Source organism: Photinus pyralis, unplaced genomic scaffold (genome assembly GCF_008802855.1).
Source record: "Photinus pyralis isolate 1611_PpyrPB1 unplaced genomic scaffold, Ppyr1.3 Ppyr1.4_LG8, whole genome shotgun sequence".
Classification (NCBI taxonomy): Eukaryota; Metazoa; Arthropoda; class Insecta; order Coleoptera; family Lampyridae; genus Photinus; species Photinus pyralis.
Window position 1 is genome coordinate 151,734 of NW_022170819.1, and position 18,070 is coordinate 169,803.

Below are 18,070 nucleotides of genomic sequence, written 5' to 3' on the forward strand. Positions count from 1 at the left end.
CATTAGTGCTTCTGGTTTAACAGCTTTTGCATTTTACTGCTGACTGCTCCACCATTATGAGAGACTGTTGTTCATATCTTTGAAAAGTCTTCAAAATATTAACGAGAATTTGCATTAAAGGAGAGGAATAAAAAAAACTCAACTAGCAGCATGAAAAGCCCGGAAAAGCGGATCCTACATTACTCCTTAGATTCTTTCTGCAGAGCTTTCATGATTTTCAAGTCTAAAAGATTCTGGAAAGGCCTTGGATTGCTCCTAAAAAAGGATCTCAAATTAGCCTAGGATGCTTTGTAATGGATCTTGAAAATTCTATTCATTCTATAAATGGGATAGAATGTTCTCGATTAGCGCTATAGGGTTCTTCGGCGCTGTAGAAACCGAGGTTTCGAACGCTTTGAAAGGCGTTAAAAGTGGTTCACAGAGCATTCTGTTTTGAGAGGACACTAGAGGATTTTAGAAAGGCGTTATGAAACTATAGTAAATAGTTCGGTGACTTTCCGGTAAAAAGCCGTTATCAGCGCATTTCAGGGACAACTCAAATCTTCTCTAGAGCTGCCAAGAACATACAAAGCAGTAGCGAGGAAGAAGACTCTAAGAATGCTGCATCTAAACGTATCTGAAAGCTCGGTAAAAAATCTACTTAGATTTAGGATGATCCTAAAAAACTCAAGAAAGGGCCCGTACTTAAAGCTCTAACAGATAAGCCAAGTCGCAAATTAACGTCTAGTCTGTTTCAAAAGTCTCTGAGAAACACCAAAAAACGTATAGCTTTGTCTCTTTGTACACCCTTAAAATAAATTTCACATTATAAAGGCCACTTGCATGTTGGAATTAAAATTATGTGATAGATAATCTATTATGTGAATGCAATTATTTCTCATGTTAGTGGAGTAACTCGTTGAAAATCGTTATTTTTATGGCACCATGATGCATGAGGCTTGGGTCTAGGGTCCATTCAGACCTCCTCAAGTGAGAGATTTAAAACTCTTTGACTCCTAAAATTACATAAAAGAGTACTTCAGTTACCTAATTTTGGAAGTGTGACATAATGGTAAAAAAAGTTAAACATGAGTTGTAATATCATTTAGCCAATGGGATAATAATAGATCAAGACGTTTAATTTGACATGTGGTTGCGCTTTCGATATGTTCTACCAATCACCATAGGCACAGAGAAATAAAAAAGAGCAATGTTTGACTGTAGGTGCTGTGTATCCAAGTTCTAAACCTACTGTCCCCTTTGGGGGCCCGATCAAAGTCCAGAGGCATCCCTCTGCAATTTGATTTTGGCAATTTTGTTACTGTCGTAAATAAATAATATCAATTTACGTAACAAGGTTAACAGTAGAAAGTTTTTCGTTGTTGTTTCTAGACGAGCATTTACATATTGAGCAATTATGTGTGATTACCTACCAATACGTTCACGTAAACGCAATATAATGATCCTATTGGCACGTTAATTGTAATGGTATAACAACCTACGTTGGTTCTTTCTTACTCATTTATGGCACAATTATAGGTAAAACCGTTCATGCGAGAGAGGTTAAGTTTCATTTATGGAAATTCCCTCCCATATAGGTATAACCATAGATTTGTTGTTATGAGCAATTCATCGATCTCTTTTTCAATAAATAAATACAAAGTACTTCCTTAGAAAGTAAAGACAATTGTCTGAGCAGGTGCTTGAATAGTGAATATTGCATTGCATTTGTGCAATCAAGCTGTACCACCAATTTATTATTACCACTATTGTGTCAGATCTATAAATTATTTAATGTGTTTTTTCTGTTCAGTTACAAGAGCCATGCAGTGGGTGGTAGCGATACTTCTGCTATTGGGTTTACTGGAAAATTTACCAGCTAGAAGTCAGCACACCGACGACAAAGCATGTGATGGCCGGGGATCATTTGAAGAATTTCCATGGACTGCTCAATTGTTATACGATGAGGATAAATCAATCAAATGTACCGGGTCTTTGATAAATTCACGTTACATACTTACGGTGGCGCACTGCTTGAAAACTAGAGGTACGAAACTGTGAGTATTTGGTTTTTAATTTACTAAAATATGTGAACTTTACAACCACAGAACGGGAGTTCGTCTTGGGCATACAAACCACGCGCGATATGGAACTGTTCAAGAGTTTAGTGCCGAAAGAGTAATTCCGCATCCTAAATTCATTAGGTTCTCCGCTGCTAATGACATCGGTCTAATACGCCTTTCCAAACCAGCACAATACTCAAGTAAGTTGGCATTGCCATCAAGTCTATATAAGTAGCTAACTGTTTCAGGGCACATAAGTCCCATATATCTACCGTTATCGAAAAACGCACCACTGGCAGATGGAGCACAAGTCGCTAGTTCCGGCTGGGGAGTCCTAGGTTATGGCGAGGTCCAAACGGAAGTTAAAAAGAAAATATTATCAACGCTAGTCTCTAACGAGATATGTAAAAAGCTATACACAAACTCGACCAAACCGGTCACCTCAAATCATTTATGCGCAACGGAGGGTGATACTCACGCGTGCCTTGGAGATAGTGGCGCTCCTCTGATGTACCGGAGAGATAACCGATGGGAACAGATTGGGGTGCTTTCGTTTGGCCTGTGGTGTGGGTCGGAGTATCCCACTGTTTACACAAACGTTGCAAAGTATTTAGATTGGATTAAACAAAATTCAGGTCTGAATAAAAAAAAATGAAACAGTTTTACAATCTTCTAAGCACTTTTGCAGGAACTTTTTGTATTGTACACGAACAGCAATAAAATTGTATTCAGAATCTGGCAATATTTTAGTTGATTTCTTAGCCCGGAGGTCCTGCTGAGAATTTTGCAAATGAGAGGGTTTTCGACCATTTTTAACTTAAATGGAAGAGGATATTTTAAGTTCAGGTGTGAAAAAGAAACAAAATTAAAAACCAATTAAACGTGGTATTGCTGGTTGGCTCTAGTGAAATATAATAGCTATTTATACAGGGTGGTGACTTGCGTAACGCATCATAGGGATTTCAATGTAAAATTCATAACATGCGATTATTGGCTCCCCAAATTATTTTAGAGCAAAAATGTATTAAGATTTTTTGTAGGAGAAAATTTTTTACCTCAATCAACTGTATTAGTTTTTAATTTATTGCATAATAAAGACGGACAATTGGAAAAATAAAACCCCCATCTTTCAATAATCTGTGATGCCATGGAATTTTATAATACAAAAACTACGCCAATATCCGTCATGCCATGGAATGTCTGCTATAAAGCAAATCAAATTCTATCAAAAAGTATTACATATATTTAGAACAGCGAATTCGACATAAAGAAAGACCAAATTACTAAAAACGGTTCCTCATATAACAATTTACAATAAATGTTCGAATAAGTCACCATTAACTGCAGTACAGTAACCCAAGTCGATCAGAAAAGCAATTTCGAACTGCTGCTAATTGATAGCGGGATATCTTTTTGTTTTAGAAAATTCCATGGCATCCCAGATTATTGAAAAAGATGCGGGTTTTATTTTTCCAATTTTCCGTCTTTATATGCACAAAATTGAAAACTAACACTGTTGATTGACGTAAAAAATTTTTTTCTACAAAAAACCTTAATACATTTTGCTCTAAAATAATTTGGGGAGCCAATAATCGCATGTTATGAATTTTACATTGAAATCCCTATGATGCGTTACGCAAGTCACCACCCTGTATATCAAGTACATAAACTGGGTCTTTATGGACGGCCCGTTTATTCAGCCGAGCGAGCTTGCGAGCGAGGTACAAATAAACAAGGCGAGTCCCCATAAAGCCTATGTATGGATGCGATATACATATACAAAGCTTTATGTACGACTGCAACAACCCTCAAAAATGAAAATTTCATGGAATTCAATAAACGATAAAATCTATATATCATTGACAACAGATGTCAAGCGTTTGTCAAGTATTTCTAAAATACTTGAATTTACCTTGGATTGACACCTAAGTACGACTGTCACATTGACAGGTGGCCGTTTTACTTTATCATTATGGACTAGGCCATAATATTGCAAATTATGGCCACTAATTGCGACTGTAATCACCTTAATATTTCCTCGCGAGTGATGGGCCATTTTCCTAACTCTTATGTAAATAGCTATTACATGTAAGCAAGTTCCCTACCCCAACATATAACGTTGCTTACGTTACTGCAGAAAGGTACCGTACTGGAATACTGGATACGTTCCTGAATCAACTTCATGATGACGAACTGAAACATGGATATTTCCAGTAAAATGGTACAGCAGCCCATACAGCAAACGTCACTCTTCAGTACCTACAACAACCCTCCCAGTTCGTCAGATTTATCCCCACTAAATTTTTTCCCACATTAAAGAATAACATTTTCTTCTTCTAAGAAAAAAATAGCAAGATTGCTAGATCTTAAAAATGTGTGCATCGTCGTAGGTTGTATATACAGGGTGGAACCTCTCAATATAGGGATTAATTAAACCAATAGGAGTAATAGTATTAATGTAGAAAGTTAATTTTATGTATATAAACTATTCTTTCAATATTTGAATATGGACCAATCAAAGCTTTTAAATAAGATGATTTATTACAGAAGCACGTTTTTAAAATTAAGATATTTGGTAGAACTCCCCAAATAACAAGCGCAAGCAATCACTAAAATGAAACTAACCAGAACCTGGAATTTTCAGTTATTTTACTGCAACAACACTCAGGATCAATATATTAAGGCAAGTGTCTAGTAACTATACAGGGTGTTTTTTTGGGAGCTTTAGTTAAAAGTTTCTGGGAAAGTAAAATAGGTAGGTTTTTGAAAATTTGTACTTAGGAGTTACTCTGAAGGCCGAATCGATGTAAAATATTTTCAAAATGGCCGCACTTCCGGAAACACCGGAAGTAGATAGTAACTACGTTATTTTAAATGGCAACCCCTATTTTTTATTGCATTTTTGGATTCTATGTGAAATTTCAGTTCTTTTGATACCCATATGTCGATATCTGCCATTTATGGTTTTTAAGTTATTGTGACTTTAAGAAAAAAAATGGCGGATGCAGATGGTACCTTGATAATTGATTACTTGAAAACGGTTGTAGTCATGGCAACCTATTTTTATCAGTGAATAGAGAATGAATAGGGCTTTCTTTTAGTGCACTTAAAACAAAGTTAAGTTGCATACAACCGCACCTATGGAGATCCAAATTTAAGAAACTTCAAAGTCTATAAACTCAGTTTTTTTAAATGGAATGACCATGTTCTTAATATTGCATGAGATAGAGAATCGAAATTGGCATATTTTGACTATACATGTTCCTATAGCTATCTTTAACAGTTTCTGATTTATTCCCATTCCATTGAATTGATCTCGGAATTGATGCCATTTTTTTCGCATTTTCTTTTTAGTAGTTGGCCATGATTTTATAACAATCGAATTTTAAACAAATCAAGGAATGGATTCTTTAATACCATTGATTCTAGTTCTAGTCTAAATAATTAATTAATAAATAACTCATTTATTAAGGATATAGGACGGAAAATTTTTGAAAAATCTAAACAGAGTCGTTCAACTGAATTTCTTAAACAAGTCTGGAAATTAAGAGAGGTAATGCGATATCTGTTCTAGCAACAATTCCATACCAAAAATGTTTCAACGAAGTTTTTTATATTTTGCATTGAATTTATTTTGTTAATCTTGCATTTGCAATTCAATTCATTTTCTTAAATATTCTCTTGTAGAGCTTTGTATCACTTGTGCTTCAACCGTTTGTAGTGCATTAGGGGTACAAAATTTCCAAAATTCATACAATTTCGTTCCAGTTTTTGAGTGAATGTACGGAAAGCACGCGCCGCGATTCTGCCCATTTCACCATAAATAACAATTAAATTCCAAAATAGGTGAAACCACTGCGAGTCATTTTTCGATTTTTGAAAAACTTATGTTAACCTATAATAACAGTGGGTGATGGATTAGTGTCACTAGATTTGTTTAAAATTCAATTGTTATAGAATCATGGCCGACTACTAAAAAGAAAATCCGAAAAAAAATAGTGTCAATTCAATAAAATGGGAATAAGTCAGAAACTGTTAAAGATAGCTATAGGAACATGTATAGTCAAAATATGCCAATTTCGATTCTCTATCTCATGGAATAGTAAGAACATGGTCATTCCATTAAAAAAAATGAGTTTTTAGTCTTTGAAGTTTCATAAATTTGGATATTCATAGGGGCGGTCGTACGCAACTTAACTTTTTTTTAAGTGCACTAAAAGAAAGCCCTATTCATTCTCTATGCACTGATAAAAATAGGTTGCCATGACTACAACCGTTTTCAAGTAATCAATTATCAAGGTACCATCTGCATCCGCCATTTTTTTCTTAAAGTCAAAATAACTTAAAAACCATAAATGGCAGATATCGACATATGGGTATCAAAAGAACTGAAATTTCACATAGAATCGAAAAATGCAATAAAAAATAGGGGTTGCCATTTAAAATAACGAAGTTACTATCTACTTCCGGTGTTTCCGGAAGTGCGGCCATTTTGAAAATATTTTACAGCGATTCGGCCTTCAGAGTAACTCCTAAGTACAAATTTTCAAAAACCTACCTATTTTACTTTCCCAGAAACTTTTAACTAAAGCTCCCAAAAAAACACCCTGTAGATGGGAACGATTCTTGAAATGGAATTATGGTAGGTGACGGAGTAATGCAAATTAATTCATGGTATGAGTTGATGTTTATCTTAAGCACGCACATTTTCTGTAATCCAATCTAAATAACTAGTTACTTTTCCATAGATAACTGGAGAGTCGGATCCACCAAGTTTACGAAACGAATGTACACCGACTTGCTCCCATTGATTTTTTACGGATCGCATTAACGGAGCACCACTGTCAGTGGCGCCTGTAAAGCTTCCCCGTTCGTCAATCACGCATAAGTGGTCATGAGTAATAAAACTTGCAGAATTGCCTAGTGATCTATGACATTCTTCCAATGAAATTAGCTTTGTCAAAATTCTCTTTTTGATTGTGGTGTGTTTTATTGAATGACGTTCATCTCCCCAACCGGATGACACGAACTGTGTTCCGCTCTGCGGTTCCGAGCCTTTCGATTTTGGCAAGCATATCGGGCGTATATAGTCTGAAAATTACGTGCAGGAAGTGAATTTGAAGAAATGACTTTTTTCGTACCTGTATACGTAACAGCTCTGGAAAGGCGAATTAGTCCAATATCTTTCTGAAAGGTCCTGGAGTTATATTCTGGATGGGGAATTAACTCTTCAATGCCAAATTGTTGAGTCGGATCACTGCATTCTTCACCAAAATTTGTGTAGTTAACGCAGTCTTGGTTGGTAGTTACATCGTAATCACCGAATCTAACACCTGTACTGAAGTTGCAAATAAGCTCACTGTTGCACTTAATTGTACCTTACATGTTAAATTGTAGCGTTGGTGGCAGCAAGCAGTGTGCAGAGGTTAATACATAGCGACGATTAATTAAAGAACCGACACATTTCAAGGTGTTGTCTTTGTTATACAGTAACTGACCAATCCAAGGAAATTCGTCTAAACTAGTACTGTCATCATTCCTTGTGTAGTCGTCGGAATGTTGGAAGCCGCAGTATCGTCGTGTTTCCAACAAATTGTTTTCCGGCAGTGCGTGTGCTAAAAGTATTACGCTACAAATGAGTAACTACGGGAAAAATATTACCAGCAAGTCCCAGGAGAGTATATAGAAAGACAAGCTTTGACGTCATGATTGCAATGATAATTCTTTCTGAAAAATGGCAATAAATGACCCGAAAAAAGTACAGTCATCGAGTTGGTACACAGAAATTACCTAATTGAGAAGCACAAATAAATTTGTATCAATGAGAAAAGCGAACAGTCTCACGATAATCATGACCAGGGGTTGTGTACTAATCCACGCAGTACTAATTAACCAGTAATTATCTAATTTCAATAAAAGGAATTTACGCAGCTCGTAATGATAATATTATTGAATTAAAAATACATTAAAATATGACCACATCGAATATTAGCAAATGACCTGTGACAAATCTAAAAACCGAAAATAGCAAGACGATGCTAATTATTCGGTTAATTCTTCGCATTAGATTAGTTTCGTGCAAACTTTCAAAAAATGAAGATGGTTTACTCATAATTAAACCAAATAAACAAATGGGTAATGTAAGCAACGATTTCATTCGTTGTAAAACAGACCGATTGACGTTATTTCCAAAGCGCGACGTGTTTAAAATTCCCCAACGAAAAAATGTGCTCCTGCATTTTCAAAAATTAAGTTCTTGAGCGCACACAGTTACTGTATTTGTATTTAGTAAGTAATGTGTTATTGTTCAGGAATTGTTCGTTACAAAAACAACTTACCAATGTAAACCAGGACATCAAAGTTCATTAACTTCGCACGGACAAAGAGCTAATCTTAATTTTAGTTTCTGTTTTATTTGATAAAAAGTACTTACAAGAAAGACGACAGTAAATTTCACCGATGTGGTGTCGATAACTGACTATAAGAAACTTTTCTCCAAAAGATAGTATTTCAAATGTGTCCTTGAAAGGACGGGTTCTCAACCGTCTCGTTACACGATTTGTAATCGACGTTAATTTGTTTTTCCCGAATCGTCACGAAATCTTCATTTTTATGCCTACTTTATTTTGTCAGGAAATTTTAGATGTCATGATAGTGGTAGTAACACTTTACCTGACTACTTTTTCATTTTACCAGACTCCTGTGATCGTCACTGATACATTGATATTAATTTAAAAAAATTTATATGAACATTAAAATTTTATATTAAAGAGACAATTTAGGGAAAAATAATATAATAATAATAATAAATCGTTTATTGGGTTTAACATGGAATAAATCATCAGGAACCTGAGCATGATCATTACAATTTCTTAGTCCTTCCAGTTTCCCCCAAGGGGTTAAGATTCAGATTGGTCAAAAATATTAACCGTCTGGTCTACCACTCAGCCCCAATACGCCATAGAGAGGTATACTTCAGTCGTGGAAATCTACCTACATCCATTAAATTTTGAAAAGGAGAGAAATCAGTCAATGATTCAAATTGAGTAAGATGGTACAAATGTACATTAATTATAGGTTTTATACTTCACCAGAATAAAGCTTATTTTTAATGAAGGTTTTGAACTGTGCTAGCAACATAGAGGAAAAGTTAATTTTTAGTTTGTTTAGATAAAAAGCTATTAAATATGAGAAGGACCTTTTATATAATTGAAGATTATGCTTAGGGATTCTAATAAGTAAATCCTTCGTATATTACGAGTAATATTATGAGTGTCAGTTCTGAACCGAATTTTGTTAACGAGAAATTGTGGGCATTTATTGACAATTATTTTATAAAAAGTGCAGTAGCAATGCAGCTTCCTTCGATGTTCCATTTTTAACCAACCTACCTTTCTAATGTAATGGGAAATTCCTCCCCTTCTTCTGACGCCAAATATAAACCTAAGGCAGGAGTTTTGACAAGAGACCACTTCCATACAGAGGTATGGAATGAGATTTTATGCAGTAGTTTATAATATGAGTTATATTATGGAGTTAGAAAAGGGCCACAATGTTTTAACATAATAATTATACCGATGCCGTTCTCGCCAGTAGCATTAGATTACAAATCTTCCTCCAAAACTTCGGAAAAAGTAAAAAAAAAACTATTTGGGTTAAATTTATTACTGCTGTAGTAATCCAAGAGTTCCAAATCAGGTATGCAACTGCGTTGCGCGGAAGAAAAATACATATTAATTTCATCTGCATCTGCAAAATTTGGAGGAATATAATTATTCTTCTTGCTCAATAATTGGAGTTGATTCGTTTGAAGCGTTTAAAATCAGAGTTACGTAGTGATATCATACGTTTAACCTTTTTCCGTAATCCAAGGTTTGGGATCACCAAGCTTACCCTTATGTGGGGACATAGGTGCATGCTTAGCAAATAAAGAAAGCATATTACTATTGACAAAATCGATTTTATGGTCTAAATTTGAAAAACATATGATACCATGGTATTGCAAACAAATCATTATTAAAAGAGGGTAGGTAGGCCAATTTTGTTGAAATTGCGATATATCAAAATGGTTGGTGTAACTATCACATCAAGAATAAATTGCCGCGCGTTTTTGACACTTTCTTTACCTACTATTAACTTTATAAGCAGTTTACGCGACTGTTATGATACAAAGACGCCATTTAACCTTAAACTATTATTTACGAACATTCTGTCTAATCCAATCTAGATAGCTGGATACTTTTGTATAGACAGCAGGATACTCGGCTCCACAATATGTCCCAAATGAAACCACTCCAACACCTTCCCACTGATTTTTGACGGATAGCATTAAAGGACCTCCAGCATCACCTTGGCAAGTAAAAGTGGTCTTATCCTCCGACACGCACAAATGGTTTGTGGTAATAAGTTGTCTAGTATTATTGTAAACTCCACGACAAGTGTCTAAAGGAAGTAACTGCGCCGAAACTTTCTTTTTTATTTTTGCCGATTCTCCCCCAAATTGTGTGAATCCCCAGCCGGATACCGCCAGCGCTACTCCGTCTTTCAAATACAAACTCGTAGCCGCCGGAAGGCATATCGGACGTATATACTCTAAAAATTAACTGTCAATATCTAATTACCGATTGTTTGCATTGTACCGGAATAATCCACATTTTTAGACAAGCGGATCAGTCCTATGTCGTTTACAGCCGTACGAGCCCTATATCCTGGATGCGGGATGAGTTCTTCAATACCAAATTCTTCGGCAGGATCACTGCATTCTTCACCAAATCGTGTTTCGTTAACGCAATCTTTATCGGACGTTATATCGTAGTCACCTAATCGGATACCTGTTCTAACAGCCAGCGAATAGGTACACTAAACGCCCATTTCTTATACTCACATTTCTCCATCTCTCGGGTTCATGCATTGGGCAGCCGTTAACACATAACGACGATTAATCAAAGATCCAACACACTTTACGCTCTTATCCTCGTCATACAACAATTGTGTAATCCATGGAAATTCGTCTAGGGAGATTCCGGGGTTGTCTTTTACATAATCGTCACTATGTTGAAGCCCACAATACGTTCGTGATGCTAATAAATCGGTTTCGGACAGTGTCGGCACTAAATTAAAGAAGAAGAATCAAGTACGTTGTAAAAATTCAGGTCAAAACCTTACCAATTATGTTCAATATAACATATAAGAAAAGAGCCGTAAGAAACATCTTTGATGTAAAGTATAGCTATGAGGATAAGAAACTTAGCGATTAATTCCTTTACCAGGTCCAGAGGTTATAGTGTCACAACTTTCTGATCGTCACTACTGCGTTTGTTTTGAACGCGATACATAAAATCCACAGATTGCAGTAAAATGTGGCACCTTCTGCCGCAAAGGCAGTTGTTTCACTTCTGAGTATACAATCAGAATGTTTTGCCAACCTTCACCAAACCGGTTCATTGAAAATTATTTACGAATTGTAGTTGTTTATGCTAAATTTGGGAAATGGTATGGCTTAGGTTTTGAAGATTCTTTAATTTTTAGTACGGCACCAAAAAATGCCAACAGTTTTGTTTATTCATTTTTTATGTAATATAAGTAGGATACAGAAAGTAATATACAGAATTTTATGATGTTGCATTACTATGGATTCAATAAATTGTCCTCGTATGCGAAGCACTATACATAATGATGAAGTTCTGGGCATGAAACGAGTTGCCTATGCCCGCATCAATCAAAATAAACACGATATTAATCTAATGCATAATCATATACGTATAGCAAAATGTGAACTTTATGTTAATTATTTTACTGTAGGTACGTGTATGCTATTATTAATGAACATTCTGTCTAATCCAATCTAGATAACTGGATACTTTTGTATAGACAACAGGATAGTCGGGTCCACAGTAACTTGCCCCATATGAAACCACTCCAACACCTTCCCACTGATTCCTTACGGATAGCATTAAAGGACCTCCACCATCACCTAGGCAAGTAAAAGCGTCCTTTTCCTCTGAAACGCACAAATGATTTTCTGTGATAATTTTTCCATAACCCACGACAAGTGCACGACACCTGTCCATAGGTAGTAAATGTGCGGAAATTTTCTTTTTTAATTTTGCCGATTTTATTATTTGCAGTACCTATAGGTAGCGTTTTTTATGCGGATGTTGGTAATTGAGAAGGAAACATACACCAGGGTAGATAGTTTGAGTTATTGATGATTATGGATGTGAACATATTTATAAAAATTAAAACATTGGCCCACTTGCAATTTTAACTAAACGATCCTGATAGAAACTCCAGCCCTCAATTGAGTATTTGGAAATGTTTTCATTGATAAGGAATAGAATCCTTAAAATGCAATTTAAAACTGAAAAGTGAATTAATTGATATAAATTGTGTTGTCACTGAAAATTAATTCGTTGCTGGGTTGGATAACTTTTATATTATCAACAGAGAGCAATAGCAACCAATTAGCGAAAATATGTTCAACATCATTATCAGTTTTTATACAACAGTGAATGAAACTGGCAATTAACTGTTTAACAAATATTCATGTTAAACTAAAATTATTGAAATGTCTACACAATAATTTACCGTTTTACCACAAATATATATTATTTATGAACATTTTGTTTAATCCAATCTAAATAGCTCGATACTTTTGTATATACAACAGGAAAATCGTCTCCACATCCAATCCCAAATGAAACCAGTCCAATCGCTTCCCACTGATTTCTTACAGGTAGCATTAAGGGACCTCCACTATCACCTTGACAAGTGAATATATTCATGCCTTCTGACACGCACAAATGGTCTGTGGTAAGAGATCGTCTAGAGCTCGTGAAATATGCACGACACGTGCCTAGGGGAAGTAAATGTGCTGAAATTTTCTTTTTTATCTTGGTTGGTTCGCCCCGAGATTCCGTAATTCCCCAGCCCGATACTGCCAGTTGCACTCCGTCTTCCAACTTGGAGTTAACTGTCGGAAGACATATCGGGCGTATGTACTCTAAAAATTCCCTATCAACAACTAAGAGAGTATAATATACACTGTACCAGAATATTCTACATTTCTGGACAGCCGGATTAGTCCAATATCGTTTTCAGCAGTACGCCTACTAAAACTTGGATGCGGGATCAGTTCCTCAATACCATATACTACAGCGGGATCACTACATTCTTCACCAAATAGTGTGCCATTCACGCAATCTTTATCTGTCGTTACATCATAGTCACCCAATCGGACTCCTGTCCTAATAACAAGCCAATTCGCTAAATGACCATTTTTTACACTTACATTTGTAGATTATTCATCTTCAAGCAATGTGCAGCTGTCAGCACATAACGATGGTTAATCAAAGATCCAACACATTTTATGATTTTATCCTCGTCGTACAACAACTGTGCAATCCATGGAAATTCGTCTAGGGAAATTCCAGGGTTGTCCCTTACATAATCGTCAGAATGTTGGAACCCGCAGTAGGTTCGTGATGGAAATAAATCGATTTCGGATACTGTCAGTACTAAATAAAAAACGAAGCATCAAATGCATAGCAATAATTCAGAACAAAACCTTACCAATTACATCAAATGTCAAGAACGCGAAAAGCAACTTCAGAGACATGCTTAGTTTCTGTGCAATTATGAGGTGAAGAAACTTGAAGCGATTGATTTCTGTACCAAGGTTACGGTTCCAATTTGATTATTTGTCACTGTTAGCACGCGATAGACAGAAACTATGTTTGCACTAAATGGGGGAAAAATAATTGGCACGTCTTCTCTATAGCAGCAGGCACTTGTTTGTTACACATGTGAATGTAATCATTATCATGCAACCTTCAACCTTCGCAAAACCGGTTCAATGAAGATTTTTAAGTTACGCAGTAGCTTCAGGAGTATATTTGGGAAGTCGATAGCTGTGCCGGGAAAATTCTTAGTGCGTTCTTTTCATACGAACTGTTCCAAGCATTCCCTTTACTTCCCATACGACGCGCTTTTGATTAAATTTTTGGTTGTTCCTCATTCGATCAAAATTGTTAGCACGCACTCATGTGTCAGGAATTACGAATTCAATAAATATGAAAACTGCAGTGCGATGATTAAATATTAATAATTCTAATTGAATACCTTTGATTTTTGATTCTTATTCATGACCAAATTGTGAGCAACTCATGGCACATTTTTTCTTAGTCTTAAGGTCTACTATTTTTCCCGCGTCGTGACGCAGGAGCAGAAACACCCTTAATCCATGCCCATGAAGTTAACAATCCCCGTCTAGCAAAAGTGTTATAGTTTGAGCTACTTGTTATAACCATCAGGGTTACAACCAATTAAAATTTTTACAAAAAGCAACTTCACTAAGCAATACCAAAAGTAAAGGATTTGTGACAAATATCTTTCGTACTATTTTACCGAAAGATATGCACAATTGTGCATTCATAAACTGCGAGTAATTTTGGTAAGAAGATTCACGCTGAAATACACAAATTTACAAATTTTGTACTCTCATACAGAACGAAAAATGGCCAAAAGCGAAGGGGACATTCAACTTTACCCTCTGCCTTATTTGGTTGGTATCACATAAATGTGTGCCAATTTTGCTCGAGGGACCTCGCTTTTGCACTCTTGTACAGTATAATAATAGATGTAAACTTCTGTGTTTTTCTATACTAATACCTTCGTACACTTATAGTACGTTTGAAGATAAGAATAGCTATTTATACAAGGTGGTGACGCATCATAGGGATTTCAATGTAAAATTCATAACATGCGATTATTTGCTCCCCAAATTATTTTAGAGTAAAAATGTATTAATGTTTTTTGTAGAAACAAATTTTCTACGTCAATCAACCGTTATAGTTTTCAATTTTTTGCATAATAAAGACGGAAAATTGGAAAAATAAAACCCCGATCTTTTTCAATAATCTGTGATGCCATGAAATTTTATAATACAAAAACTATGCCAATATCCGTCATGCCATGGAATGTCTGCTACAAAACAAATCAAATTCTATCAAAAACTATAACATAAAGAAAGACCAAATTACTAAAAGCGGTTTCCTAATATAACAATTTACAATAAATGTTCGAATAAGTCACCATTAACTGCAAGACAGTAACCAAGTCGATCATAAAATCCATTTCGAACTGCTGCTAATTGATAACTGGCTTTGTTTTAGAAAATTCCATGGCATCGCAGATTATTGACAAAGATGCGGGTTTTATTTTTCCAATTTTCGGTCTTTATATGAAAAAAATTGAAAACTAATACGGTTGATTGGCGTAAAAAATTTTTTTCTACAAAAAACCTTAATACATTTTTGCTATAATTTGGGGAGCCAATAATCGCATGTTATGAATTTTACATTGAAATCCCTGTATATCAAGTACATAAACTGGGTCTTTATTGACGAGCCTATTTATGGACGCGATATATACAAAGCTTTATGTACGACTGCAACAACCCTTAAAAATGAAAATTTCATAGAATTCAATAATAAACGATAAAATCTATATATCATTGAAAACAGATGTCAAGCATTTGTCAAGTATTTCTAAAATACTTGAATTTACCTTGGATTGACACCTAAGGACGACTGTCACATTGACAGGCGGCCATTTTACTTTATCATTATGGACTGGGCCATAATATTGCAAATTATGGCCACTAATTGCGACTGTAATCACCGCATTATCAAGCAGTCGTACATAAACATGTTTAGTTTCTATGGAGGTAAACAAACTTGAAGCGATTGACATGTGTAGGTTTAAAGATTAAGATCACAATTTCATTATTTGTTAGTACAGTCATTGATTATATACGAACTATATAATCAATGGTACAGTATACTACATAAATATGTTACTACGCGATAGATAGAAACTGTGCTTGAACTAAATAATTGGCACTTGTCTCACTTATGAATTCAATATTACAACCTTCGCAAAACCGGTTGGATGAAAATTGTTTAACTTTAGCAGTATGTTCAAGAAACATATGCATTTGGGAAGTCCATGGTTGCGTTATGAATATTCTTATTGGGTTCTTTTCATGCTTTCCAAGCATTTCCTTTTTTTTTCTTTTTGTTACCAACTCCACATACGACACACGTTTGATTAGGATTTTGGTTATTCCTTATTTGATCAAAATGCTTAGCAAGGCATTCATCCAAGGAATTGCGATATCGGATAAATTTGGTTTGTCTTAAAATATGTAAACTGCGGTTCCATGAATAAATATTAAAGATTCTAATCGATCTTCTTTGTTTTTTGGTACTTTTGCAGACCCATGGCACAATTTTTCCTAGTTACATTGAATGAGATAAAGATCTACTACTCTTTTCTTAGCTTATACCCTGCTTCATTTCATGAGTCCATGAAGTCGTTTGCAAGAATAAAAATTTTTTCTATTATACCCGAGTCACAATCTCCGTTTTAAACACTCAAATGCGTGCGCAACATACCTTTCAAACACACGTGCTTTAAAGTTGCTTAGTAATGATATTTCAAGTATGACTTTTGAAACTGTCATCTTGGGTTAAAATAAAAAATCCTCTTAGGTCGCTTTCTGTAAATGCAGAACATTTCTTTGGCTTGTACCTATCCTTTGGTTGAAGCTTTCACAAACGCCCGTAATTTAGGATATGCTTCCAAATCTGTTCCGCTTTTTAATTGCAGCATTGTTTGAAGTTTTCAATGAATGCACCAAAACACAGCCGTCTATAATTACAAGCCATGCTGAGAAGTTTGGCAACGTTGTTCGAAAGTCAATCGGTGGGCCGATATAAGTTTTAATGGCGTCTTGTTGCTCTTGAAAAATGGCATTTTTCCTCTCTCCTGTGTTTCGCCTTGGCGGTTTTAATATAGAAGAAAGGTACTTAGGCAGCTTACAATTGTGCATATAAAGTGAATTTTTTTTAAATGCGAACATAGGAGTTTGCATGCAATGTAATTTCCCTATGTTCGATTTAAAAAAAAACACATCAATCTATTGTGTAGTTCAAATGAGTAGTAGATACAATTGACAGCTGTCACATTTTTAAAAATACCGCCGTCCAATTTAACTACGAAATCGGTTAGGTTATTGCTTAGAATGTCAAGGAGGACACTTCGAACATTTATTGTAATTGATTTCGGTATTTATTTTCTTATTTTCCTCATTTATGTATTGAATAGATCAAATTAGTGTTCGCATTTAAAAAAATTTCATTGTATATTATTTATTCACAAAAATGGATAATAACATTTTTATTTGACTTTAAAATTCGGAACGCTGTAAATTGGTAACTGCATCATAATGTGTTTTCCATCGAGATCTCCGAAATTGGTGAACTTCTGTCGAAACAGGTCGAGGTGAAGCACACGCTTGAGCACTTAATTTCGGTAAAAGGACAGTAAATCGCTACGCATCAGCGAGGTGTTATCAACGACCAGGTGTGATTCGGAATGGCAGACTTTAAGCCAGTCACTACTCCAGTGGGTCTAGGTACGTAGCTTTTATAGAGGGGAGCCCCGTAGACTTCAAATTCCCGTACCATGAACTCTTGGGAATAAGTTGAAAGGTTCCTTCAGAAAATCGATTTGACATGTCCCTGCTAGAATACCTGAAATACAAACTAATTGTATTTTTTCACGATAAACACGTACCGTACTTACGTACCACGTAGTGTGTAGGTCATATTTGAGCTTGTACAGGTACTTTGAACAAATACAAGTGCTTGTAAAGGGTCCAGTAAGGAGTAGCCTGCTTTAGAGGTTATGACAACAAATCGATATATTTCGTTTAGCAACTTACCTGAATAATAATTCCTGTTCATCCCATACGGAGTAACACAAATTGTCGCAATCTCGCTCTGTTAAAACAGGTAAATAGGAATATTACATCCAAAACACGTATAAAATACACCTGAAATCTGTCAAGTTGAATTAGGAAATCGGCCTACCATGCAGTGTTGCCATAATTCTCAGCACGGCTTGTAATGGTAGACGGTTGTGACCAAAAGCATTGTTTACAATGCCAAAAGATAGAAGATTTA

The 18,070-nt window shown here is 35.4% G+C and overlaps 4 protein-coding genes across 6 annotated transcripts; 1 reads left to right on the plus strand and 3 right to left on the minus strand.

Annotated features, from left to right (window-relative positions):
* The first annotated feature begins 1,682 nt into the window (after positions 1 to 1,682).
* Positions 1,683 to 2,751, plus strand: LOC116179224 (phenoloxidase-activating factor 1-like). The gene is made up of 3 exons (XM_031498956.1): positions 1,683 to 2,036; positions 2,088 to 2,242; positions 2,291 to 2,751. The coding sequence occupies exons 1-3, from the start codon at positions 1,774 to 1,776 to the stop codon at positions 2,695 to 2,697; spliced, it is 825 nt and encodes a 274-aa protein (XP_031354816.1). The 5' UTR covers positions 1,683 to 1,773; the 3' UTR covers positions 2,698 to 2,751.
* A 3,895-nt stretch (positions 2,752 to 6,646) lies between these two features.
* Positions 6,647 to 9,411, minus strand: LOC116178080 (phenoloxidase-activating factor 1-like). Of its 3 annotated transcripts, XM_031497385.1 has the most exons (6): positions 8,476 to 9,411; positions 8,381 to 8,429; positions 7,704 to 7,769; positions 7,426 to 7,657; positions 7,184 to 7,380; positions 6,647 to 7,133 (listed from the first exon to the last, which is right to left on the minus strand). In XM_031497385.1, exons 2-6 carry the CDS (start codon positions 8,406 to 8,408, stop codon positions 6,736 to 6,738), a joined length of 921 nt encoding a protein of 306 aa, XP_031353245.1. In that variant the 5' UTR covers positions 8,409 to 8,429; positions 8,476 to 9,411; the 3' UTR covers positions 6,647 to 6,735. The 3 variants fall into 3 exon arrangements, with proteins under 3 accessions (XP_031353245.1, XP_031353248.1, XP_031353247.1); XM_031497388.1 differs by lacking the exon at positions 8,381 to 8,429 and having other exon boundaries at positions 6,649 to 7,133; positions 7,704 to 7,765; XM_031497387.1 differs by lacking the exon at positions 8,381 to 8,429 and having other exon boundaries at positions 6,649 to 7,133.
* A 278-nt stretch (positions 9,412 to 9,689) lies between these two features.
* On the minus strand, positions 9,690 to 11,865 carry LOC116178081 (phenoloxidase-activating factor 3-like). Its single transcript, XM_031497389.1, has 4 exons — positions 11,208 to 11,865; positions 10,927 to 11,152; positions 10,682 to 10,878; positions 9,690 to 10,634 (listed from the first exon to the last, which is right to left on the minus strand). The coding sequence occupies exons 1-4, from the start codon at positions 11,251 to 11,253 to the stop codon at positions 10,237 to 10,239; spliced, it is 867 nt and encodes a 288-aa protein (XP_031353249.1). The 5' UTR covers positions 11,254 to 11,865; the 3' UTR covers positions 9,690 to 10,236.
* Positions 11,866 to 12,566: 701 nt separating this feature from the next.
* Positions 12,567 to 13,853, minus strand: LOC116178082 (melanization protease 1-like). Its single transcript, XM_031497390.1, has 4 exons — positions 13,614 to 13,853; positions 13,333 to 13,558; positions 13,092 to 13,288; positions 12,567 to 13,044 (listed from the first exon to the last, which is right to left on the minus strand). Exons 1-4 carry the CDS (start codon positions 13,657 to 13,659, stop codon positions 12,650 to 12,652), a joined length of 864 nt encoding a protein of 287 aa, XP_031353250.1. The 5' UTR covers positions 13,660 to 13,853; the 3' UTR covers positions 12,567 to 12,649.
* Between the last annotated feature and the right edge of the window lie 4,217 nt (positions 13,854 to 18,070).